Source organism: Lolium perenne, chromosome 1 (genome assembly GCF_019359855.2).
Source record: "Lolium perenne isolate Kyuss_39 chromosome 1, Kyuss_2.0, whole genome shotgun sequence".
In the NCBI taxonomy this organism is placed as follows: Eukaryota; Viridiplantae; Streptophyta; class Magnoliopsida; order Poales; family Poaceae; genus Lolium; species Lolium perenne.
In genome coordinates, this window is record NC_067244.2 from 5,707,967 (window position 1) to 5,733,565 (window position 25,599).

Sequence of the window (25,599 nt, forward strand, 5' to 3'; positions counted from 1 at the left end):
ATTGGGGGCGCGACTGGGCCGAATTTCGCCGTCCGGATGAGAAAAACGTCGCTCGGGGGTCTGTTCGGGAAGATGAGTGGGGATGCTCTAAGAATTCCGGATAAAAATTCAACAACCCCGCGATTACCTAGTGGTAGGACCTCGCGGACTTCCTACAACCATGGAATCACGGAGCTGAAATTATCCTAAAGGCTAACCTTAAACACTAGGCAAATTCAAGCTTATATAATGTCTTTTTGGCATAGATGCACATGTCAAGTTATCCCCTGCATTCTTTGGTCATTCATGATTTGTTTCGTTCCTTTAACCTTTATCTTTAACCAAAGTGTATTCTTTGCTTGTTGCTGTAAGCAAGCATCCCATCTTTGGTCTGATTGAAGTTTCCTTTTTTGTTGTTGTATATATAAGTCACAAAGTCCAACGGTTGAAACCCCCCACTCTCTCCCAATCCTTCCAAGCCATTCATATATCCTGCAACTGGTTTTGTTCTTCAAAATTCCTTCGGTTATGTTGGAGCTAGAAGAGTCACTTCAATTTCAAGTCCCATTGTTATTTTAACTCACATCCGTGCTTTCATATCTAGTCTACGATCAATCCTTTTTTAGTAATCACCGAGAAAAAAACAAAAAATACTGGTATTTTTTTGCTCTTGATTCTTTTTTTCCTTCAAATATTACAAATAATCTTTATCACTGTTGTTTTGTCCTTTCACACATCCACATTAGTCTTTGTTTTTAGTGATCAATACAGAGAAACCAAAATATTTAGTGCATGTTCCAGTTCCACTTCGCCATTGCTCTTCCACATAAATAGGACAATCCCTTTTCTAGCCACTATTTAATTTTAAAAATTCATTTTTATTTCTGTTTGTTGTTTTTCTTTCAGATTTACAACTACTCTAGCTCTCAGTTTTGAAACATATGTGAAAAATAAATCCTTGGCTTTGAGTATTTGTGATTGTGTTCTTATCATACCTAGACTTAATTTCCATTTCCACTGATCCATACTAAACAAAATTGTCCTCCACCGTTTGTTGGTTTCTCGCTTTTAAAAATTTCCTTGGTTTTCTATCAGTTCCACCAAAAACACCAAAAGAAGATCATTCAATGCTCCCGCTATTGAGTTTTTTCAAGTCAATCAAGTTGATCATATCGATCATCTCGTGACATTCATATTGCAAACAGACAGCGCAACATTCTACCACCAGGCCAGTACTTTTTTCTATTATTTCTTATTTATTTACGTCTTGGCTATATAACAACCTAACATCAACTAATCCTGTTATCTCAGGACCGTACATGGAAGTTAGTATGCAGCTGTCATGACAAATCAAAGAGAATTAATATTTATTTGGCAGCCTCCAAATTAAGTGTTTCTTGGTGATCTAAGATCCTGCATGTGGCAAGTTATTCCATGTTCATTTGGTCGAAGCTTCTCAGAAAGCTAGAGCTGAGAGGTAAATATGTACGTTGATGCACAATAGTACATTGTTAATATTATTTATACTAAGTTTGACCATGGAACGATCTCGCTGTCTTTAGCATTACTTGAAAAAAAAATTAGGTGTTTGTATATCTAAAAAATAGAAACAACTCCTAGTACAAGAAAATATCGATGTGTTGCAAAATAAGAACACAATAATATGTAACCAACTTTTTTCTATCAGTTGGGTCGGAGCAAACAGTTCATACATGCACTTACATATCTCAATTATTTGTGTCTGATGTAGCATGTGGTATTGTCAAAAGAGAACAAGCTGCTTTCAGCAGTGGGCATTTTTACAGGGCGTATGCAAAAAATCAACGGAAATGGGTATCCTAAGAAATATAAACGATGAAATAAGAGATGTGTGTATCTTAAATCGGATTTAACAAAACAATTGGATCGGTGGTGAACATACATGCTCACACAGAATTATTTCCCCATCCCCCTCTCTCCTTCAACCATTTAAACACTTGAAATAGTCCTCACCCAGAAAAACCAAGATCTGTATCTCTCCTCCTCTGTCTTTCCAACTCAGATTTTAATCTTCAGCGACGGTGCTCAATGCTCAAGAACTAGCTAGTGATTAATTTCTCACTAGTATTTTCGTTTTCTTCCTTGTTTTGATTGGTACAATCTTCATCTCTTTTGACAGGGTGTAACCCCTTTTCATGAAAATTATCGCACCCACGATTCTTCTAATTCTTTGATTAGGTGGCCCTGATAAGTGATAAATAAAGCTGGATCGTCCGACAAATAAAAGAGAATGCACCCAAAGTGTCCACGAAACGATTTGGAGAGACATACTTGGAACTTGGAAGAGATTAACGAAAAATTGGGATAATTCTGTGAAAGAATAATGACTAGGGTTTAGTTTGGAGGGGAACGCACACCACAATCGGGTGGCCTGTCATTGATTTATATAGTGTACATGACACAGAGTTTACACGGTTTACAACATCAGCCGTATAGTCCTATCTACATACGTATACAAATACGTAGTCTATCACCCTCCCTCAATCTCAACCTGGTCTACAAGGTTGAGATTGCGTCTACATGCCTGAAACAAGGGCAGAGGTAACGCCTTAGTAAATATATCTGCTAGTTGATCCTTCGACGAGATGAACTTGATAGAAAGTAACTTCTGAGCTACTCTTTCACGTACAAAATGAAAGTCAACCTCAATATGTTTGGTACGCGCATGAAACACCGGATTGGAGGATAGATAAGTGGCTCCAATGTTGTCACACCATAAGATAGGAGGATTGCCTTGTCGGATACCAAGCTCCTGAAGCAACGCCTGTACCCATATAATCTCAGCAGTGGCATTGGCCAATGCTTTATACTCGGACTCCGTGCTAGAGCGAGAAACTGTGGGTTGCTTTCGAGCACTCCAGGCGATTAAATTACGCCCATAGAATATGGCATATCCCCCGGTTGATCGCCGATCATCAGGATCACCAGCCCAGTCCGCATCAGAAAAAGCAGACAACAAATTAGTCGTGGATGGTCGAATAGAGAGACCATGACCAATAGTCAACCGAACGAATCGCAGAATCCGCTTCACTGCTGTCCAATGAGAGCATCGTGGGGCATGTAAGAACTGACACACACGATTAACAGCAAACGAAAGATCTGGCCGGGTGATGAGAAGATACTGAAGACCACCAACAATGCTGCGATATCGAGTGGCTTCATCAGCTGCCAGAAGCGTACCATCAGCAGCAGAGAGCTTATCAGTAGGTATCATGGGTGTCGGGGCAGGGTTACACTTGAGCATGCCAGCACGGCGAAGAAGCTCGAGTGCATACTTGGGCTGAGATAGCGTGAGCGATGAACCAACACGGCGAACCTCCAATCCCAAGAAATAGTGGAGGGTCCCCAGGTCCTTGACCGAAAAATCAGTACTAAGACCTGCAACAAGACGATCCGCAGCCGCAACAGATGAACTAATCACAATGATGTCATCAACATAGACCAGCAGATAAACTGTCACATCAGATCGCTGAAAAATGAACAAGGATGTATCTGCTGTAGAGGGCACAAAACCAAGAGTAGCAAGGACACCACTGAGTCGAGTATGCCACGCACGGGGAGCCTGCTTCAAACCATAGATCGCCTTAACCAGACGACAAAGATGATGAGGACGGTCCGGATCCTGGAAACCAGGAGGTTGGCGCATATACACCTCCTCTTCAAGAACTCCATTGAGAAAAGCATTCTGAATATCAAGTTGTCTGAGATGCCAGCCACGAGTAACTGCAAGAGACAACAATAGACGGATAGTAGTGGGTTTGACAACTGGACTGAATGTCTCCTCATAATCTAGACCATAGCGTTGCTTGAACCCTTTTGCAACCAAACGAGCCTTATAGCGCTCAATCGATCCATCCGCATGCCGCTTAATTTTGAATACCCATTTGGAGTCAATAACGTTGACGCCACGAGTAGGAGGAACCAGTTTCCATGTATTGTTCCGCAGAAGGGCCGCAAATTCCACATCCATTGCAGTTTTCCAATCAGCAGACCGGAGTGCAGTTTGCAAATCACGAGGTTCAGCATCAGCGAGCACCTGGGACATACGCGTTGCAACCCAGGAGACAGTGCCATCGGTCCGAATCTTGGGCTGGCGAACATTGTTTCGGAGCCGAGTGACCGGCCCAGTCGGAACCTGTGGCATAGTAGACAACGGGGAAGTCCCAGGCGGAGAGGCGTCCGAGTGGGCCGAGCCAAGATCCGGCCCAGGCGAGGGAGGTGGACTGAGGCCTCCATCCGAAGAGGCTGTGGAAGATGACGTGGGTGACGCAGGCACGTCGTGCGCCTCGGGAGCGCTCCCATTTGCATGGCCATCCACAAGATCGTTGTGATCAACGTGAGCTCCTGTGAGCATTGGATTCTCTGCATCCGATAGTAATTCTAGCCGAGCTCCCCTGCCAACACCTGCACCATGATGAGGCAACAAAACAGCAGGATATGCAACATCTCGAAATTGGTCAGAAGTGACAGGAGAAGAAGACTCTGGTGTAGGAATAGTGTTGGATATGGCAGAAAACGGGAAGACATTTTCATCGAAGACGACATCCCTAGAAATATAGACGCGATTTGTGGGAACATGGAGACACTTATATCCTTTATGAAGTGAGCTATATCCAAGGAAGACACATTTTTTGGAACGATACTCAAGTTTGTGTTTGTTATATGGACGGAGATGTGGCCAACATGCACACCCGAAGACTTTAAGAAAGGTGTAATCAGGGACCTCACCAAGCAAACACTCAAGTGGTGTTTTCATGTCAAGAACACGAGTAGGAAGTCTATTGATGAGAAAACAAGCTGTAGTAACCGCATCACTCCAAAACCGAAACGGAAGAGATGCATGTGCAAGAAGTGTGAGACCGGTTTCAACAACATGTCTATGTTTTCTTTCAGCAACACCGTTTTGTTGATGTGTATGAGGACAAGATACGCGATGACTAATTCCAATGTTCTGAAAGAAAGAATTAAGTTTAATATATTCCCCACCCCAGTCTGTCTGAACATGAATAATTTTATGACCAAGGAGACGCTCAACATGCTTCTGAAAGTGTAGAAAGATATGAAACACATCGGACTTGCGTTTGAGCAAATAAAGCCAAGTGAAGCGACTAAAACCATCAACAAAACTGACATAATATTGATGTCCACTAACCGAAGTTTCAGCGGGACCCCACACATCAGAAAATATAAACTCCAAAGGAGTAGAAATTACACGTTCCGAAAGCGAAAACGGTAACTGATGACTCTTGCCTTGCATACAGGCATCACAAACTGAATTACTTTTATCTAACAAAGATGGAAGTTCATGGCGACTTAAGACATGCTGAATAATTGGAGACGCTGGATGACCTAGACGACAATGCCACTTTTCTCGCGACACCCGAACACCACTGAAGACACTGCTGAAAGCTTGGCGCCCAAAAGGAGGATCAAACTTGTAGAGCTCACCACGACAACGTCCTCTAAGAATTGTTTCCCTCGTGCCCCGATCCTTAACAATCAAATCAAAAGGGTGAAATTCAACAAAAACGTTATTATCTCGAGTAAGTTTCTTGACCGAGAGAAGATTACGTGTAACATCAGGAACATGGAGGACATTGGTGAGACGAAGTGGTGATGAAGATTGTGTGGGAAGTGAAGATTGACCAATATGGAGTATGCGCATACCTGAACCATTTGCAGTGTGGACGCGGTCCTTGCCTTGGTAGGGCTCCTTCATGTGCAGCTTTGCCAACTCATTGGTGAGATGATCTGTGGCGCCGGTGTCTGCATACCAGCTTGGGTCAACAGGGTAAGATGGAGTATGGCCCTGAGTAGCGGAAGCTGCTTGACGTTCAGCGAACTTGTCGTTGTAGCCGACACCCCGAAACTCACGCTTGAAGCGCTTGAAGCAGTTGGAGGCGACGTGGCCAAGCTTGCCACATAATTGACAGGTTGGCCTGTTTCCTCCTCCGCTAGTGTTGGCACCCGAGTTGAAGTGACCGGAGTTGTTGTTAGCAAACGATGGCGCGAAAGATGGTGGCGAGGGAAGTATAGGACGCGGTCCTCCAGTACCGCTGAAGCCACCATGATTGCCACCATAATTTCCACCGTAGCTGCCGTTGCCACCATAGGACTTCCCTTGATCACGTCCATCCGAGCGATATGGTTTAGCACTGTTTCTCCCAAACGACGCAGCATTCGCAGAGTGCAGCCCATCCTGAAGTTCAGCCTTACGGTCCTCCATCCGCTGCTCAATACTCAATAACTGAGCATATAGATCACGTATTGGAATCAGTGTGGTGCGATTGTTGATAACAGCAACAAGCGGGTCATAGTCCTCATCAAGTCCATCCAAAACGTATGTGATAAACTCCTCATCTCCAAGTGGCTTCCCGATCGAGGCGAGGGTATCAGCACATGACTTGATTTTGTTGAAGTAAGCTGAAACTGACGGAAAATCAACCTTCTTCGTTTTGTTCAGCTGACGCTTGATTTGCATGGAACGAGCCGTGGATTGAGCAGAAAAGCTGCCGGCAAGAGTAGTCCATGCTTCATGAGATGTGGCGGCAAGATGGATCATGCCGACCACCGATTCAGTTGAAGTGGCGAGGATCGAAGACAGTATCGCCTGATCTTGCTGCAGCCACGCTACGTAGGCGGGATTGACGATGACCGGAGGAGCCCCAGCATCAGCAGCTTGGGGGTTGGGCACCGTCTGAGAGGGCGCTGGAAAGCTGCCGTCAACATAGCCGAAGAGGAGATGGCTGCGGAGAACCGACACCACCTGAGCCTTCCAGAACAAATACGACTCAGTGGAGAGCTTGATGGGGATCAGGTTTGCGAAGTTGAACGGCCCGGACTGGCCGCCGCTGGAGGAGCTCCCGGCGGGGAGAGACATGCCCGACGGAGTAGTGAGCGCTTTGGACAGCGCGTCGATGATGGCGGTGCTGGTCGAGGGAACCGTCGACATGGAGTAGACGAAGGCGGAAGCTTTAGATTAGATCGCCCGTGGGCTCTGATACCATGAAAGAACAATGACTAGGGTTTAGTTTGGAGGGGAACGCACACCACAATCGGGTGGCCTGTCATTGATTTATATAGTGTACATGACACAGAGTTTACACGGTTTACAACATCAGCCGTATAGTCCTATCTACATACGTATACAAATACGTAGTCTATCATTCTGAATAAATTAGCACCATATAAGGAGGGGTGGGGGAAGTACTCCCTCCATTTCAAAATAAGTGTCACAAATTTATCTAAAATCGTATGTATCTACCAAACACATCTACATACATGCAAATCTAGACACATCCATGACACTTATTTTGGAACGGAGGGAGTATGTCTGAGCCTAACTATATTCTCTTATCTTCCCCAGGTCCTTTCTTTAACCACAGTTAGATTTTTACTACCAAGTTTACGCACCTTATAAATATTTTCTGCATGCTTATGCTAATGATCATGTGAGTCATTGTTGATAATATATTTACATGACATTTCTAGGAGGTTAATTTTGTGCCCACTAGAAAGCGTGGTACAGTGCCAAACTTAAGTCATGGCATAATATTTACGAAAAAAATAGCAAGATTATGAGCTGGAAAAGGTGGCCTGATGCACTCAGAGATATATATTTTTTGTATGCTTTATAACTTCCTAATTTTGCATTTCTTTCTTACTTCATGAACGGTATTTTCAAGTTTGTATCTTTGTCTTCCAAGATCTAACGGGCCCTTTATTAAGAATAATAATAATAAATTACATCTAAATGTTCCAATTCTTTTTGAAAACAATTATATAATGTCCATGTTAGAATACGCTTTAAGTCTACTAGATTTCATGGAAAAATAGTTCAGATGTGTCCTATACAAAAAAAAGACAAATATGATGATGTAATATATCAACTAATGGAAACACTATTTACAATTATAGATCCTGAATTTTATTAGTGCAGCTAGCAAATAAAATTGTTTTTTATTAAAATTTCCCCATCCAAAGTTTATTCTCACATCTAAACACTACAATTGTTGAAATGTGTAAGTGTATTTTATTTATTGTTTATTTAAAATATGGAGCTCACTGAAACTCGAGAGAAAACAAAACTTACATTATTGTCTTATTTTTTAACCATATTTTTCACTTTGAATCTAATACGATTAACCCACTTTGAATCTAATACGATTAAACCACTTTGAAAACAAAACAATCTTGTAATGATTAACCCACTTTGAATCTAATACGATTCTCTAATTAATCCCAAACACCTTTACCACAACCTAGGGGGTTGATTCACATGGATCCTATCTCGGGGTTTCTTGGCCCATACCTTCAATAGATTTTGATGTTACTAGCAACAAAGATCGAAGGAAATAGTTTGAAGTAGCTTATATCTAGCTTGTCTGGTGAACAAACGTGAGTGAGGTTTCATTTAAAGTGTATTTTCAGATGCACATCTTTTCAACATTGTCCATATTTTGTTTAATAATCTATATATCCAGTTCCTATAATTTAGTAGCTTCTATCTATTTCTCGAAGACCATTGCACATTTTACACTAAAATTTACTATTAAGGAATGTCTGAGACCAATTTGTACTACCTCTGTTTTTAATTACCCCTTGTTCCGGGTTTAGTCAAAATCATACATTGTAAATTTTAGCCTAGTAGATTGAAAAAAATCTCACCATCTATAATACCAAATTCATATAATAATGAAAATATATTTTATGATCATTATAATAATATTGATTTTATATTGTAGATGTTGACATTTTCCTATATGTTTCGTCAAACATTACAAAGTTTCACTTTGACTAAACGGAGAATGCATGGTAATTAATAAAGGAGGGAGTATTTCTTCCTGGGGCCCTTTGTTTAACAAGTTGTGAATTTTTACTATGCAATTTACGCACCTTATATAGACTCTTTTCATGCTTATGCTAACGATCATGTCATTCATTATCGATAACAACCTTACATGAACATTTTAATTCTAGCAGGTTAATTGTGTGCCATCTAGAAAGTCTGGAATAGTTCTAAACTTAAGGCATGTCACAATATTCATGGGAACATTGGCAAGATTACGAGCGGCAAAATTGGCGTGATAAACTCAGAGATATAAATTTTTGGTATGATTTGTAACTTCCTAATTTACATTACTTTCTACCTTGGGAGCATTTTTTCTTGAAACATATATATCTCCAGCTCCTGCTATTTAGTAGCTCTTGTTTGTTTCTTAAAAAAAGGTAATTACGGTTGCACACTTTTTACACTAAAGCTCTATGCAATAAAATGTATTTTTTATTTTTCGGCGCCTCAGTAGTTTCATAATTCTTGTATTTGATTTTTTTTTGTTAAATTAGTGGTTAAAAGCTCCCAAGAATTCGTGATCAGATAATTGTTGATTGTCGTTTAGTAAATCAATTCTTTTAAGTTTTTTTATTAGCAACAAACTCGCCTACTTTCTTCAGTCCAAATTAATTAAAGTTCTAACATTGTTCTAATTCAAACTCATCAAATTTGACTAATAGTATAGAAAAATATATTGATATCTATTACATCAAATATATATAGTACACAAATATATTTTATGATGAATCTAATAAAACTAGTTTGGTGTTGTAGATGTTAATACATTTTGCTATAGGTTTGGTCATACTTAAATCTGTATGACTTATAACAAAGCTACAACTTTAGTTACGAAGAGAGTAAATGATTTAACAAATATAGTATCATGAACCGAAGACTCTAAGATGAACACGAGCAAGTAGCAACATAGTATCTTGATAAATAAAAAATGTGGTCGTTACCTTTTCCTTCGCTTAACGATTACTCCAAGTCACATGTGATAAAACTATAGAAGACTAGACATGTACAAACTAGACTAACCTCAATGGTACCAAAGAGCAGCCTGAAAGGTCCACCCCAAAAGGGGAAACAAGAAAGGTAAAGGATCGACTTGGTAAACCTATTGGTCGGGTGGGGTCAATATGTTTCTACAAATTCTATAGGTTTGTTCATAAGTTTTAGACTTTACGGATAACTAAAATGAAGCCTAATGCAACTATGTGAAACAACGTATATGGTGATATATAAACTTCAACCTCAAAGGCTATCACAAGATGAACAATAAAAAGACCACGGATAAAAATAATCGAGGCAATCAAAGACAAAGATACTCACCATTGTAGAGGTGTGGGTTACCACAAAGTACCTCAAGATGCCGCTGAAGGCACATTTTCTTCTCCTTGAGCCTCCTCCATGAAGTTTTTTTTTCGATATGTGAGCATAGCCCCGGCCTCTGCATCAATAGATGCACACAGCCCTGCTTTTTATAAAAAAGAGTTCAAAGAGTATACTTATTACAATCATGTAGTATCTAAGGTCACAACAAGGACCAACCAAACAAATATGAAAAGTAAACAAAGACTATCCATCTTCGATTCTTCTAATATGCCGCCATCCAGTAGCCTGGAAATAACAGTCCCAAGTGACCGTCAATAGATGGTTGCATCCAGTAACCATAATATCCCGCTGCTCCTCCGGGAGAAGGTATGCCCATAACTGTATCCAATGCGCCGCACGAAGAATAACCTGCAAAATATTGATTTCCTTCTGTTTATTAAACACAATGTCATTTCTAGTAGTCCATATCGACCAACAAAATGCAGAAACACCAATGCGAATACGTTCTTTATCTTTCTTATTCACTCCATTCAACCAATTACCAAACATATTTGTAATATTAGATGGAGGAGGAATGTTATATGAAAAGAAAACCATCCTCCAAATTAGTTTTGCAAACGGACAAGAAATAAACAAGTGATCAATAGTTCCCCCATGTATTACGGGTTCTAGCAGTAGCTAGTTGGTACTCTCTCTCTCATGTACTTCAATACAATGATCTCATGAGCTACCTTACATGATTGAGATCCATCTGATGTAATCGGTGTTGTGTTTGTTGGGATCCGATGAATTGTTACATTATGATCAGTCTATCTATATAAGTTTGTGAAGTTATTGTTGCTGCAATCTTGTTGTGTTTAATGCTTGTCACTAGTGCACGAGTGGCATGATCTTAGATTTAAGCTCTATATGTATTGCTTAGATTGTATCTACATTCTCATCACAGAAACAACACTTTTGACAACCTATCCACTTTCTCTTTGTCAAATTATCCTTTGTCAACAAAACCTTATTGCTAAGGAACCACATAAATATTTTAGTCTTTAGGGGAATTTTGATCTTCCAAAGATACTTACGCAGAAATCTAGTATGACCATTCATAAGATCCAAGTACATAGATTTAACTCTAAACAAACCCGACTCTGTTAACTTCCATACAAACTTATCAGCTTCATTAGTTAGCTGTACCGACATTAAACGCTCACATAGATGCACCCACGAAGACCACTTATGTTCATTTAGGGATCTCCTAAAACCAATGTTAATAGGCACTTGACCCAATACCGTGGAAACCAAAACGTTTTTCCGTTGGAAAATATTGTACAGGGACGGATATTGCCGCGCTAACGACACCTCACCCAGCCATACATCTTCCCAGAACCTAGTCCTCGACCCATCCCCTATCTTGCATTTTCCCCGGTTAAAGAAATCAGATTTACCCGCATTAAACCCTTCCAAAATGGAGAATCAGTGGGTTTCTCCTCAACTTGGGCTAAAGTCTTATGTATGAGATATTTATTATGTAACAACTGTTGCCACATTCCCTCCTCCATTAGTAACTTGAAAAGCCATTTGCTTAGCAAACATTTATTTTTCAATTCAAGAACTTCAATGCCTAAACCCCCTTGATCCTTCGGTCTACATATTATATTCCAACGAGTCAATCTATATTTCTTCTTATGTTCATCAGATTGCCAAAAGAAGCGAGATTGATAAAAATCAAGTCTCTTTCTCACTCCTATCGGAATCTCCAAAAAAGATAGCATAAACATAGGTAGGCTAGTAAGAACTGAGTTAATAAGGGTAAGAAGATCCCCATACGATAGCATCTTACCCTTCCAACAGCCTAATTTTGCAGCAAATCTATTTTCCACCGGATTCCATTCAGAATTACGAAGCATACGGTGATGAATTGGAATACCAAGATATCTAATAGGCAAAGACCCAGAAGCACACCCAAATATTTCTTTATATTGGTGTTCCATCTCCGATGCTTTACCAAAACATAATAATTCGCTCTTATGGAAATTTATCTTTAGCCCCGATAACTGCTCAAAAATGCACAAAATAAGTTTCATATTAACCTCTTTTTCTATATCATGCTCCATAAAAATGATGGTGTCATCTGCATATTGCAAGACCGACACCCCCCCCCCCCCCCTCAACCAAATGGGGTATAAGACTACCCACATGACCAGCTTCCTTAGCCCGGATAATCAAAATGGCTAACATATCAGCTATGATATTAAATAAAATAGGGGATAACAGATCTCCCTGCCTCAGACCCTTTTTTGTTTGAAAATTATGACTAATGTCATCATTAACCTTTATCGCAACACTCCCCCCTGTACAATTTTTTTAATGCGATCACACCAAACTGGGTTAAAACCCTTCATCCGCAGAACTTGTTGAAGGAAAGGCCACTTCACCTTGTCATATGCCTTCTCGAAGTCAATTTTAAAAAGAACCCCATCCATCTTTTTACGATGTAATTCATGGATTGTCTCATGCAAAACAACAACCCCTTCCAAAATACGTCTACTAGGCATAAATGCCGTCTGAGTAGGTTTTACTATTTTGTGTGCCACTACCGAAACTCGATTAGTGGAAACTTTGGTGAAGATTTTGAAATGACATTTAGTAAGCATATAGGCCTGTATTGCTGAATCTGCACCGCATTCTCTTTTTGAGGTAGTAGAGTAATAATCCCAAAATTTAGCTTGAACAAAGGGAAACCCCCAGCCTGGAAGTGGCCAAACATAGCCATTAGGTCCTTTTTAATAACCTCCCAAAATCTTTGATAAAACTCCGCAAGAAACCCATCCGGCCCCGGCGATTTGTTATGTTCCATTTGCGATATGGCTTCAAAAACCTCTTCCTCAGAAAAATCAGCGGTTAGGATGGCATTTTCCTCTTCAGAAATTTGGGGAATATCATTAATATGAGTTTCCATCATTTCGAAAGAATTATCTTCAAGAGTTCCAAAAAGTTTCTTATAGTATTCAGTGATGTATACTATCAAATTATCATCACCCACAATCGTGCCTTCTTCTTGTTCTAATTGGAATATTTTTTCTTCCTATGTTTGCCATTTGAAGTCAGATGGAAATATTTTGTATTGTTCCCTCCCTCCTGTATATGTTTCACTTTAGCCCTTTATGCCCATTTGATCTCTTCTTCTCGTCTTAGTTTATTCAAATGATCGTTCGCCTTTTTAAAATCAAGCCTCTCCCTCTCAGTTAGAGGACCAGTTTCAGCTTGAATGTCTAAAAAGTCAATTAGATTCAATAGCCTCCTCCATGAAGTAGGAACTCAATCACTAGTGGTAGGCCTTAATGTGAGCTCCAAACCTGCACAAACTTTTCCGAAGCACTAACCCACAACCTAGAAGCTTCTAGGTTACCATAGCATGCAGGGTTTCCCATGAATCCAAGAGTAACAAGTAACTCCATGAACTTAAAGGGGATTCACTTTTTTTGTTTTGATGACATTGTATATTGGGATCTCCTTCTCTTTTCCCAAAAGGGATTTGTGTTTGGTTGGGGGAAATGGGAGATCTCAAAGCTTGGGAGAGGTCAACAATACAGGCGAGAGATATTTTCTTTTTTCAGCTTGAACGGATTAATCTTGGGGAAGAAGAAGGGTCCTATAAATAGGGGTCCCTCAAAATCTGCCCATTACAGCTTCCCCGCACGCCCGGAGGTCCAACCCGGAGTCTCCGGGTTGGGTATCTAGGCCATCCGAATTCTGGATTTCATTCCATGTAAGTCTCTGGGCCGTACCAGTTTCCACTGGTCTGCCTGGAGGATTCCCGGAATAGTATCTGGAGTCCTCGTGCCCCGAATATCCGGATCCTACCTCCCCGGAGCATAGAAAACAAGAATAAGATGTATGAAGGAGGCTTCTGACTATTTTCTCTTGGATTTCTCAAATTTAGGACGTGGCAAAAGATATTTGATGTGAGACCGTGCTCAAGTTCATCTTGAAACCCATCTTAATAGTGGTGGCCTTTCCTATGAACTAAATCATAAGATGGATAGAATTTAAATGTGTCGTCATTTTTCTCTCTTTTTGAATGGGGATCGCCGTCGACATATATTTTCAACCATATGGACTAACACATGTTCATAAAATTTTATAGCATGGTTAGGACCTTAATCGTATGTCATTTACACCAAAAACCACGTAGGCATAAGATGTACTTTCAAAAGGCACATCGTGGTATTCTAGAAGTAGTTCTTAATGACCATGTTGAGATGTAGCTTAGTTGCGGAGTTTTTCCTGATGTTGGTATGACCATTTCTTTTGCTATCATGTGCATTCTCCAAAGTAATAATATCCTCCGCTCCGCTCCTAGCCTAGCCCTCCCCAAGCCCGCTGCCGGCGAACTCCTCGCCGATAGCCCACCAAATCTCCCCTTCTTCCCCCACCATGTCTTCCTCCGACGCCAGTTTCGGCAGCCACAACGATTGTATAGAATCAGAAGGCAAGTCCTCCGGCACACGCTCCTCCAGTGACGTTGCCTGCACCTCGCCCCCTCCCGCACCACCGTGCCATTCCGCCCGACCGCTGCACCCCCTCGTGCGGCGCCTGGGACCCGACTCCGAGGTGCACCGGGTGGACGGCGCCGATGGCGTGGAACAGGACGAGTTCAGTGACCCGAGGCGCTGGTACTGCAGCAGACATGCTCATCGGGAACCACCCTGAGCTATCCGCCACGACGCCCAGCCCCACCCCTAAGGAGGACGACATGCTCTGCTTCTGGTGCCTTGACCTAGGCCACTCTGTCTGTGGCTGTACAAACAGGGTGCCTTGTACGAAGTGCTTGGTCTCTGTCCATGTCTCCGGTGAGTGCGTTGGATGCTATGGTAACGGCGGCCAAGACCTTGCGCACGTGATGAGAGATGAGCCCAGGATGGCTCCCCATCGTGACGAGCAGCATCGCTCTGCCACCGCCACGCCAACGGTGGAGACTAGGAAAGACCCATGCCAAGACACACCCCAGTGTGCAGCACCAAGATAGAGCCCCCACATCATGACACACCGCTCCCGCCTCTTGCCACGACAACAACCCACAATGGCCGCAATTGACCTCTCCGATAAGTTCCGCATCATCATCGTGTGCTTGGTTGAGATCTTGGAGGCTGAGGAGGTTTTGCGTTGTGCCATGGTGGAATCTATCACAAGCACGCCGACAAGGTCTCTGACATTCTGGTCCAATATTTTGACCTGCAGCCCGGTGACTTCACCATCCACCTCCACCACCTTGAAGATTTCCTCATCATCTTCACATCACGTGCGACCAAGGGCCACTTCTGCGGCGACCACTTCATCAACCAACCTCACTTCACTCTCTCGCTCCGCCCGTGGTGTAAGCTGGCCCATGTTGAAGCTGGTAGGTTTATGTACTGTGTCAAGCTTGAACTCCATGGAATTCCCACCCAGGCCGGGCACTTGTCGATGGCCGAGCACATCCTTGGTGGGAGCTGCTGGATTGAGAGGTTACACCTAGCCACCCGTTCCCTTTCTGACCTTGTCATCTTGCGGCTATCCGCTGGGGTGCATGACCCCGCTGCAATCCGCCGCCGTGCTTCCCTGGAAATCGTCGAGATCATGCCCTCCAACAACAACGTGCCACCGATAGTCACCACACTTGTTTACCTAATCTCAATCTAGCTTACCACGGACGAGATCGACACGGTTGTGCCAGCCACTGCTAGCTCCTCCTCGTGATGATCAAGACGGTGACCGCGGTAACCCAAGCTGCAATGCCAACGCCGGATGGGCGCAAGCGATGTCGATCTGGCACCACACCTACATGTCGTATAAATGGCACTGCACCTTCCAGGATGTGCAGATGGCATGGCCATGGACGCAGCTGGCTGGCCTGGTGCTCGCCATTCCCAACGGGCCGACGGGGTTGCCAATGATGCCGGTTGGACAACAGCATGCCCCCACCAAGTAATAGCGGCGTGCACGACGTGTCAATGGTCATGGGGTCATGGCCTGGTCAAGGTGGGGCCCGCCACCCTCGTCTACCAAAAACAAGTAACCTCCATTAGTTAGGTGCCAAAGCAGAGTGCCCCTGAAAAAGGTGTACCTGACGAAGAGCCTGAGACACCGATCCCCACACCGATAAGATCAGAAGCCAGTATAGAGGAACGTGCTGGCAGCCACCAATTCAAATCTAGTGTCGACTTGTGCACACAAGGAGGAGACCGGTAATCCTCCTTTCTCTGGCACACCCAACTACCGTGTGTGTCAGGATCAGGACTCACAACTGGATTTTCCTCACGGCAGCCACCAAGCATCTGAATGCGGCTGTGCCCATGCCTGGGAAACACGCTCGCCAGCAAACGCTCAACTTCTCGCCGCGCCGAGGACTATCAGCTTCCACGACTCGCTTGCCAATCCCTCCAACTATCGAGCGCAGGGCTCAAGTGCACGTTCTCCGAACCCTCGGGGTCATAGCTAGGCACAAATTAGAAGCTAACCTCCACTAAGATGAAGATGTACGACGATGTCTTTGTGACTCTAATTCCGAAGGCAGTTCTGGCGGCCATTTCTCCTCTCATCGGCCACGAGCTATCGGAGTGTCCGGACTCCGCATCGATCCTGATGATGAACGCATGCGACCCAATTGTGGTCTAGCCACACTGTTTCCGCCCCCATGTCGATATCGTTTATATGGATTATTATGACTTTAGATTGGAATCTGGAATATCCGTGGGCTCAACACGCCGATTTGACGGACTACCATCAAATCGCAGATGGCCACCACGAAATCATCAATTGTATGTATTTAAGAAACAAAGATGGAGTTAATCTGTTCGTCAATTGTCCTCGAAGCTTTAGGGTCGGAGTTTGATGAATACGTCTACTTAACCGCGATTGGCACACGCGGAAGAATCCTCCTCACTTGGAAAAGCCATGTCATGACTATTACCGACCCTGAATTCTCGACGAACGTGCTGACAGCCAAAGTGCGCAAGAAGGGTGGCACGCACTGGTGGCTCCCTGTTTTTTCGATATGGGAGCATTGCTCCGGCCTCCGCATCAATAGATGCAAACAGCCATGTTTTTGTTAAGACAAAGGTTCAAACAAATATCCTTATTACAACCCAGAGACATCTAAAGCTGTAACAGTAACCAGCCAACCAAAGATGAAAAGAAAACAAAATCTATCCATCTTCAAAGAAGGGTGGCACGCACTGGTGGCTCCCTGTGGTCTACGGAATGCAAGATGACGTTGAAAAAATTGCTTTCATTATAGAGCTACGAGAGGTTCGTGCACAATGCTCTGGGCCGTGGATGCTTTGCGGAGATTTTAATCTCATTTACCATGGCGAGAACAAGAAAAACGAGAACCTAAATCGGCGTATCATGGGTAGATTGTGCCATGTCATCAATGACCATGCACTCAAAGAGGTTTTACCTGAATGGACGTCGCTACACATGCATGGTCTAACAAGCAAACACCACGGACATTAGTGCACGCCAACCGTGTCCTATGTACCTCGGACTAGGAAGACATGCATGTTTGGAGAATGCCACCTCCGGTGCTTTGCATAAATGGTTTCATACTACAACCCACTGCTGCCCATGTCACCAACGCATCGATATTTCCATTTTGAAGACTACTGGCTGCGCCTAGATGGGTTCCAGAATACCGTGACAACAGCCTGCTTTTCAGTGGATGACGCCAACCCCTTTCGGCGCCTTGTGTGATACCTGCAGGCCACTGCCCGTGCTTTGATAAGCTGGAGCGCCAAGACTGTGGGCAACGTCCGGCACAAGATGGCCTTGTCTCGTGAGCTGATTTCCAGATTTGACAAAGCTCAAGAGGACCATAGGACAAACAACTAAAGGTTTCATACCTAGACCTCACCTCCCTCGGCCTCACCATTGCAAGGCAACGAGCAAGAATCGCACGTCAGAAAGATGGTGATGCCAACACGATGTTCTTTCACCAGTAGTGCACATACACCGGCATAAAAGCCTTATCTACGACATCGCCACTGTGAACAGGGTGATTGCCAACCCCTCGGACATGGCCTAGGTGGCGTACTCCCAATTCCACGTTCTGCTCGGCACTGATGTTAGTCATGTCCACTCGTTGGATTTCACGCAACTTATTGAGCCATCTGTCGAGCTGCCTGACCTTGATGCACCGTTGACATCGAGGTAATCTAGAGTGTCATGAAACAAATGCAGGAGATGGCTTCACCGCTGAATTTTTCTGCGCTTGCTGGCCTACGATTAAGCATGACATCGCTGCCAGCTTCCACTCCCTCTATGAGTTGCATGGATGGGGCTTCTGCCATCTCAACTAGGCACTGCTCACCCTCCCCCCTAAGTGCGCCGACACATCCTGCCTTGGTGTCTACAGACCTATAAGTATTATTCATCTAGTCGCCAAGATATTCGCCAAGACGCTTGCCCCTAAGCTGGACAAGCTGGCCAGCCCAATACATAATGCATGCATTCATCATGGGTCGCAGTCTACATGATAACTTCGTGTTGGTCGGGCAATTGGTTCCTGGAGTGTATTGCAACCCCGCTATCATTGGCTAGCATACAGGTCCTGATCAATGGTGAGTCTGGACCTCTGATCTGGCAAGGGCTCAGGCTGGGCGACCCGCTCTCGCCTTATTAGACGCTCCGCCAAACTGGGCATACTGCAACAGCTTCGTCCCAGACGCACGGTGCCACCCGTGTCACTCTATGCCAACGACGTGGTGATGTTCTATCACCCCTTGACAGACGATATCATGGCGGTGAAGAATATCCTGCAATTGTTTGGCCATGCATCAGGGTTGCATGTAGATTTCACAAAAAGCTCAGTCACGCTCATCAAATGCAGCGACATGGACGCCACGACGGTCTGGGTGGACCTTGGCTGTCGAATCATCGAGTTCTCCATCATTTATCAGGGCATCCCCCACCCGCTTAATTATGAAGCTGACCGCTGTCCAACTACAACCATTGGTCGAGAAGACGCGAGGAAAATTACCAACCTGGAAGGCTCGCTTGATGAATAAGCATGGCCGCGTCGCACTTGTCAAGTCCATGCTTAATTCCACCTCTATGCATTAGCTGCTAGACTTTGCACCGCCAAAGAAGACCATCAAACAATTCGAGAAGATCGAATGAGGTTTCATGTGGGAGGACAGGGCGTAAGTGAAGGGAGGAAACTGTCATGTCAATTGGAAGCGCGTCTGCAGGCCAATTGCTCTGGGTGGCATTGGTGTGCGTGACCTGAACCGTGCCGAACTGACATTGCGCCTACGCTGGCAATGGTTGAGCCACACCAGCTATGCCTGGAGCAAACTTGAGGTCCATTTCTCCACAGAAGATCGTGCAATCTTCTTCGGCTCTACCATGATGACCATTGGCAATGGGCTGACGGCACGCTTTTGGGAGGACAGCTGGCTTGGAGGCCGCTCCATCAGCGAGATTGTGCCTTAGCTATATGCCTGCATACTCAAACCAGTCGCAAGGTCAGATCAGTTGCTGAAGGATTGCATGAGAACAGTTTGGCGCCAGACATACATGGGGTGATAGGCATACAAGAGATAGGACAGTACCTTCTTCTCGGGCAAGCTATCCAGAACATGATCCTCGCCGATGAACCTGACTGTCTGTATTGGAAATTGACAGCTAACGATGTCTACACGGCGAGCTCCTGCTACCACATGTCCTTCCAGCGATCCACTTCGTGTTAGACCTGAAAATTTATATGGAGGAATTGGGCCCCACCATATGTGAAATTTTTTCACTGGTTGGCCGACCGTTGGTACACCGCATACCTCCTGGCCCATCGAGGATTGCAACACCACTTTGTTTGCCTCCTCTATGCATAGGCACCAGAGACAATGCAACACCTGATCCTCGCATGCCCCTTCTCCAGACAAGTGTTGCACGGAGTACTGTCCTGGTTTAGGTTCACCTGCACACCTCCAGACCAAGAAGGATCACTGATGGAATGGTGGAGAAGGCAAAGCAGGCCACTCCTAAGCCTTTAGAAAAAGGCCTGGCTTCAATGATGCTTCTCACACCCTAGATGGTATGGAAGCAAAGGAATGGCTATGTCTTCGAAGGTGCCTAGCCATCAATCGATGCCCTGGTCTCCGGGATTAAAGATGAAGCAGAGGTTTGGGCTAGAGCCGGTGCCACAGGCCTTAGGGTAGTTCTGCCGTTGACCTGGGACATGCATTAAGTGAAATCTGTTGTAACACCCGCTTCCTAGGAAGCTTGTAACAAACTCTCTGTCTTTTCAATGAAATGAAAAGCAAACGCCCTTTGCATTTCTTTAAGAAAAAAAAAAGTAATATAATAGTATCTCGAGCACTCATGCTTGTTGCAAAAATAAAATCCCAGATAAAAAAACTCCGCATATGGCAAGGAAGTAATCCGGCGGTGCGTGCGCGTTGTGTGCTTTCCTTAGTTTTTTTTTTTGGGAGACATACTAAATAGAACACAACGGATTGACGTATATGGGTGTGTTGCCCACATCGGGGTTGACAAATGTTGGCCAGCTAGCCGTTTGTTGATCATTTCAGTTGCATAGCTAAAAATACTAGTTCATTTGCAGGTTAAATGGACACAGCAGAGCAGGAGAATATATTAGTTCTGGCTACTCTGGGATTTCTCAGGTTACTTGGAATGTTGAGACGGGGCCCATGGCTTCATTCACACGAGCCAGATCAAGCATAATTGCGGATATAATCAAGAGGGGGCCCGGTTTTTATGAACACGTGATAAAAGTGGATCTGAAGCCTACGCCAACGGCAGAGGAAGCCCAAGGAAGAGGCATCACGAGCATCAAGTACCAGGTGACCCTTGCTGCGGCAAAGGAGCTCGGTCTGCTCGACCAAGAATACAACTCGCTCAAGGAAAAGCACGACCAACTACAGTACTGCACCTACGGGTGCGATGAGCGTGCCGCAGAAGACTTAGAGTATCACATGCGGTACGTTATACCTCCTTTAGTCATCAGGAAGTTGTCAAACAAGAGGTACTTGTTAGTGGTTGATAACCTCCAGTGGCCTATTACACGTGAAAGTTTAACAAGTGATTGTGGGCTTCCTCCACCCGTGTGGACAAAATCTCGATGGCTCATCTCACCCACTTCCCTGGATGCCTACAATGCGAGCAAGTCGGAGGACGATGGAGCCTCCGAATCCATGTACAGAGATGTACAAGTTGTGTTTCTTACCATCATTGCACTGCGCCAGTCAGCTGAGCACATACGACTCAACATGATTAGTCAAGAAAGCATAGAGTACTGGCATGTAATAGCCCTCGATTGCTTCCACTATGCCATGGCGATCTTTGCCAAACATTCACAAGTGGCGGCTGTTACCTCGGATGAGCTCACCCACCAGTGGGCCACCCTCCTGCCATGTATGACAGACAGCAACAGCATCAGCAGCAAGTGTTCCTATATGCATCAAGTTGGAAGGGTCATCCTTGAAGCATTTCAGAAATACTCTTTGTTGGAGCTACCTTTTTCTCCTGCTTATGAAGCTCGTGAAGCCACCAATACCGCTGCACAATTCTTAGCATACCATGGCCTCATTGCAGAAGGCATCACAATAGATGAAGTATCTGATAACAAGAAGAAATGGATCTCCTTTTCTGGTGACGATGGATGTCATGTAAGCAGGGAATGGTTGTTGAGCAAGGAGGACGAAAATATTGGAACCATTGCACTTATTCTAAGAGGATGCTCACAACAATCACTCATACTTTCCAAACTGAACCATTTCTTGCCCAAACTCTGCTTTCTTCGTGTCCTTGATCTCTCCTACACTCCAATAAAATCACTCCCTTCATCCATCCATTATCTCAAGAACCTTCGGTTGCTCTCAGTGAGAGGCTGCCATGATCTAAAAATTCTTTCTAGTTCCTCTAGAACTAGTGTCACAGACTCAACAAAAAGTACCAGTTCACCATTGTCCACTCTATACCAGATTGAAATCCTTGATTTGAATGGAGTTCCTTTATCTCATCTGACGCAAGATGTGGCCAACCAAAAAACAAATTTGATACACCTTGACATGTCCCATTCAGAAATAACTACTTTTCCTTCCAAATTTTTCCAGGACATGTCAAATCTTGAAGACCTTATTCTTGTAAACTGCTCAAACCTTGTGGAGATACCTCCTTCCATGGCTGCGCTATCCAGCCTAACAACCCTTGAGATCACTGGCACACAAATAAAATACTTCCCACAGAAGATATTTGAAGAAATGCAGAAGCTTCAGTTGCTTAAGCTCATTGACAACAATAACTTGATTTCACTCACAAGGCCAATCTCCAGGGTCCATGAATTCAAATTGGAAGGGCATCCTAACCTTAAATCCTTCTCACTGATTGGCTCACCTCACATTCAGCTCCTATCTTTGCGCGGATGCAGAGAACTCAAGTCTGTCGAGTTCAAGAATCTTGGTGCTTTGGAGGAGCTTGATTTGTCTGGTACATCTATCGATGAGATCCCTGCGGATATCCCTAGTGGTACCCATCTTAGGAAATTGCTACTACTGGGGGTTCCTTCTCTGTTGCGATTTCCTTGGCATATGTTAGAGCGGCTTCCAGAGGTGTTTTACTTGGATCAGTGCACAGAAGGAAACGGTAATCACTTTGATCAAGGTTTACAGTTGTGTGTTAGTGATCCCAGGTTCTTCTATAGTTTCGGAAAATCTTGTGTGGATTTCGTCAGGGATGGGAAATTTTTCCAATCTTTCTATGTCCGAGTTGCACCATGTAGTGCAAATAACAGGCGACTGCAGCATGATGAAGGCATGGTTGATGACAAGTTGCGGGAGTTGGTTCAGAATCAGTCAACATATGTGGATGTACATAACAGTTGCTACGCAGAGGAAATTGCGGTTGCATTGGTGATTACAGTTCCCCTTCGCCGAACTGAGCGCCATGTAGAGATCACAGGGATGCAACAACGAGCTGGTGGTTTATTTGGTCTTCTAAATGTCACCAAATCAATATCAGTGACATTTGATACTTCTATTGATAGATTTGATCGGTGCAGCAATTTTGACGATTTGGAAAAATGTGAGCTACGCTGGTGCCATAAAATGGAGGGAGTTTTCAATGGCATTTCAGACATGGAAAATCTACGAAATGTGCATGTTTGTAATCTCAGAAGTCTACTTTGGTTCTGTCAACAATACAGTAAGTTCTCCTTCAGTTCGCTAGAGCACCTGCACTTGGAGTACTGCCCAAGATTGGAGGCTATGATGCCAGATGGAGTAACACTACCAAGTCTCAAGACACTTGACATTCTGTTCTGCTACAACCTCAAGAAAATTTTCTATCGGGATACTTATCCAGGTGACAAATATCAGCTCCTCCCAAACCTTCAAAGGGTACGTCTCCAGGAGCTTCCACTGCTTCAACAATTCAACGACAAGGACACCACCATAACATCACCCATGTGGAAGGAGCTCCACGTCCGGGGGTGCTGGAGCTTCCGATGCCTCCCGCACCTACACGGTCAGCTGAAGACCGTGAAGGTGAATGGGGAGAGGAGCTGGTGGAGCAAGCTCCGATGGGGCTCGCTCTCGCACCGCAACAGCTACGAGCCCAAGCTTCCCCCGGAGTTTGCCTCCTTCGACGAGCGCGCTGGGGTGACCAGCTACCTCAGATGAATCAACCCAGAATCATCCACACATATATTCATCCATCAATTGGTATGTTGATTCTACTAGGTGTATACCGTTCAGCACGAGTTCCTAAACACCTACCTTGTTAACAGTGTTCACCATACAAATACCCATATTCTACTCGTGTATACCGTTCAGCACGAGTTCGTAGACACCTGCCTTGTTAACAATGTTCACCATACATATACCCATATTCAGTTACAAAAATATACATCCATTGCCTCCACCCTTGTGGCATACATTCACAAGGTACATGTCAACTACTTGCGTACCCCTTGTGTCCATCCAGAGTATCTAACCCCCTCCTCGACAATGTGACACGTGTTCCCAAATAAAAGGGGCTAGTATCCCTGGTTTCTGTCAACCAACTGACCACTTCTTGTCCAGTGAAATCCGGTTTATTTTTCCTTGTTCCCAAACGTACATCTTATTGAAGTGTGCGTTATTCTGCTTGCTGATGTATGTGTGTCAGTGTGTCACTTGAGTTGTAATAAGCTACGCAGTGTTGATGTCACCGTGAGATATGTTTAATTATCAATTGTGGTTTGAAACGCTAAGTGACCTGAGTATTTGATTCAGACTATTTGTTTGACTTGTAGTGTTGTACCAGCATTTATATATTTGTCAATATCCCTTATACCATGTGATGGAAGTCGTCAGGGAATTTTACTCTTACTTTGCGCCCTATTTATATAGAACAAGGGACTAGGTCCTGTGTGTAATTTGTGAGATGAAGAAAGACAAGCTGTGAATGAGGCAATGTTTTCTTACCGAAGCTGCTTGCAAATTGGGCCCGAACGGCGGAACGCGATCACCTCCACCGAAACCGACCAGCAGGCGCTGCAGCACCACCACGACATGCCCACCACACCGCATCTGCACCGCTAACGCAAGTCCACCGTGCTACTGAGATCCACCGCCGCTGCCCCTGCCGATAGCTCCCGCGAGAGGCCCCGCCTCCGTCATTGGCAGCACAAGCTTTACCGGCTGCATCCTCCGACGGAGATGGGGACTCGCGATGCTTAGGGTGTGTTTGGTAGCACGGGGCTACTCAGAAATTCTCCTCTCAACCGAGATTTTAAAAAAATCCAGTGTTTGTTAGCTCGGCTCGTGCCATCTCCACACTGCTAAGGGAATACGAAAAAGAGCCCAGAGCTGGGATGAGGAGTGAAGCCCAAACTGAGCTTCGCTACTCATCCGGGATGAGCAAATCCCGCATAACACTGTAGCAGTGCCCCCTCCCCCCAGACCCCCACCCCGCTGGCACTAGCCAGCTCCTCACGCCGCCGCCGCCCACGCGCTCCTTGCGGATGTGTTGTATTTTTTTCTCCATAGTTTCTGTTCCAGGGACGCTGTGGCTATGTAGAAATGACAAGATCTTTAATGACAAAAATTACTCTTTGTTGCAGGTCATCTACAGATGCACAGGTATTCTCCGTTCGTGGTTACCTCTTCAGCGTGTGGAGAACCGAGACCTATTTACGGAGGTCTGTACACGGTTGGAGGATACGGCGAGGGATACTTTTTCCCTACATGGGTGGCAGCATAGTCTACGGATAGTAGCTCCACCGACACCTTAGGCGTCATATGATTCATTGTTCCGATATGTATCTCGTCTAGTTTTATTTATGTAATTTGGTTCACTTGAGACATCAAACGGCTGTGTGCATCCTGGTTTTTTCGATAAAGGATGTTTTATTACTTAGATAAGCAATTACATCCAGCCTC

General features: G+C 44.3%; 2 protein-coding genes and 1 non-coding gene across 3 annotated transcripts; 1 reads left to right on the plus strand and 2 right to left on the minus strand.

Annotated features, from left to right (window-relative positions):
• Positions 1-449: 449 nt before the first annotated feature.
• On the plus strand, positions 450-24,489 carry LOC127341921 (uncharacterized). Its single transcript, XM_051367860.2, has 4 exons — positions 450-1,207; positions 1,291-1,456; positions 9,001-9,129; positions 20,781-24,489. The coding sequence occupies exons 3-4, from the start codon at positions 9,050-9,052 to the stop codon at positions 23,854-23,856; spliced, it is 3,156 nt and encodes a 1,051-aa protein (XP_051223820.1). The 5' UTR covers positions 450-1,207; positions 1,291-1,456; positions 9,001-9,049; the 3' UTR covers positions 23,857-24,489.
• LOC139831185 (uncharacterized) lies at positions 2,489-6,970 on the minus strand. The gene is made up of 3 exons (XM_071820544.1): positions 5,686-6,970; positions 2,789-4,422; positions 2,489-2,542 (listed from the first exon to the last, which is right to left on the minus strand). The coding sequence occupies exons 1-3, from the start codon at positions 6,968-6,970 to the stop codon at positions 2,489-2,491; spliced, it is 2,973 nt and encodes a 990-aa protein (XP_071676645.1).
• LOC127327965 (small nucleolar RNA Z247) lies at positions 6,250-6,388 on the minus strand. The gene has a single exon (XR_007868881.1). It is a non-coding gene; the product is annotated as a small nucleolar RNA Z247 (small nucleolar RNA).
• Positions 24,490-25,599: the final 1,110 nt, after the last annotated feature.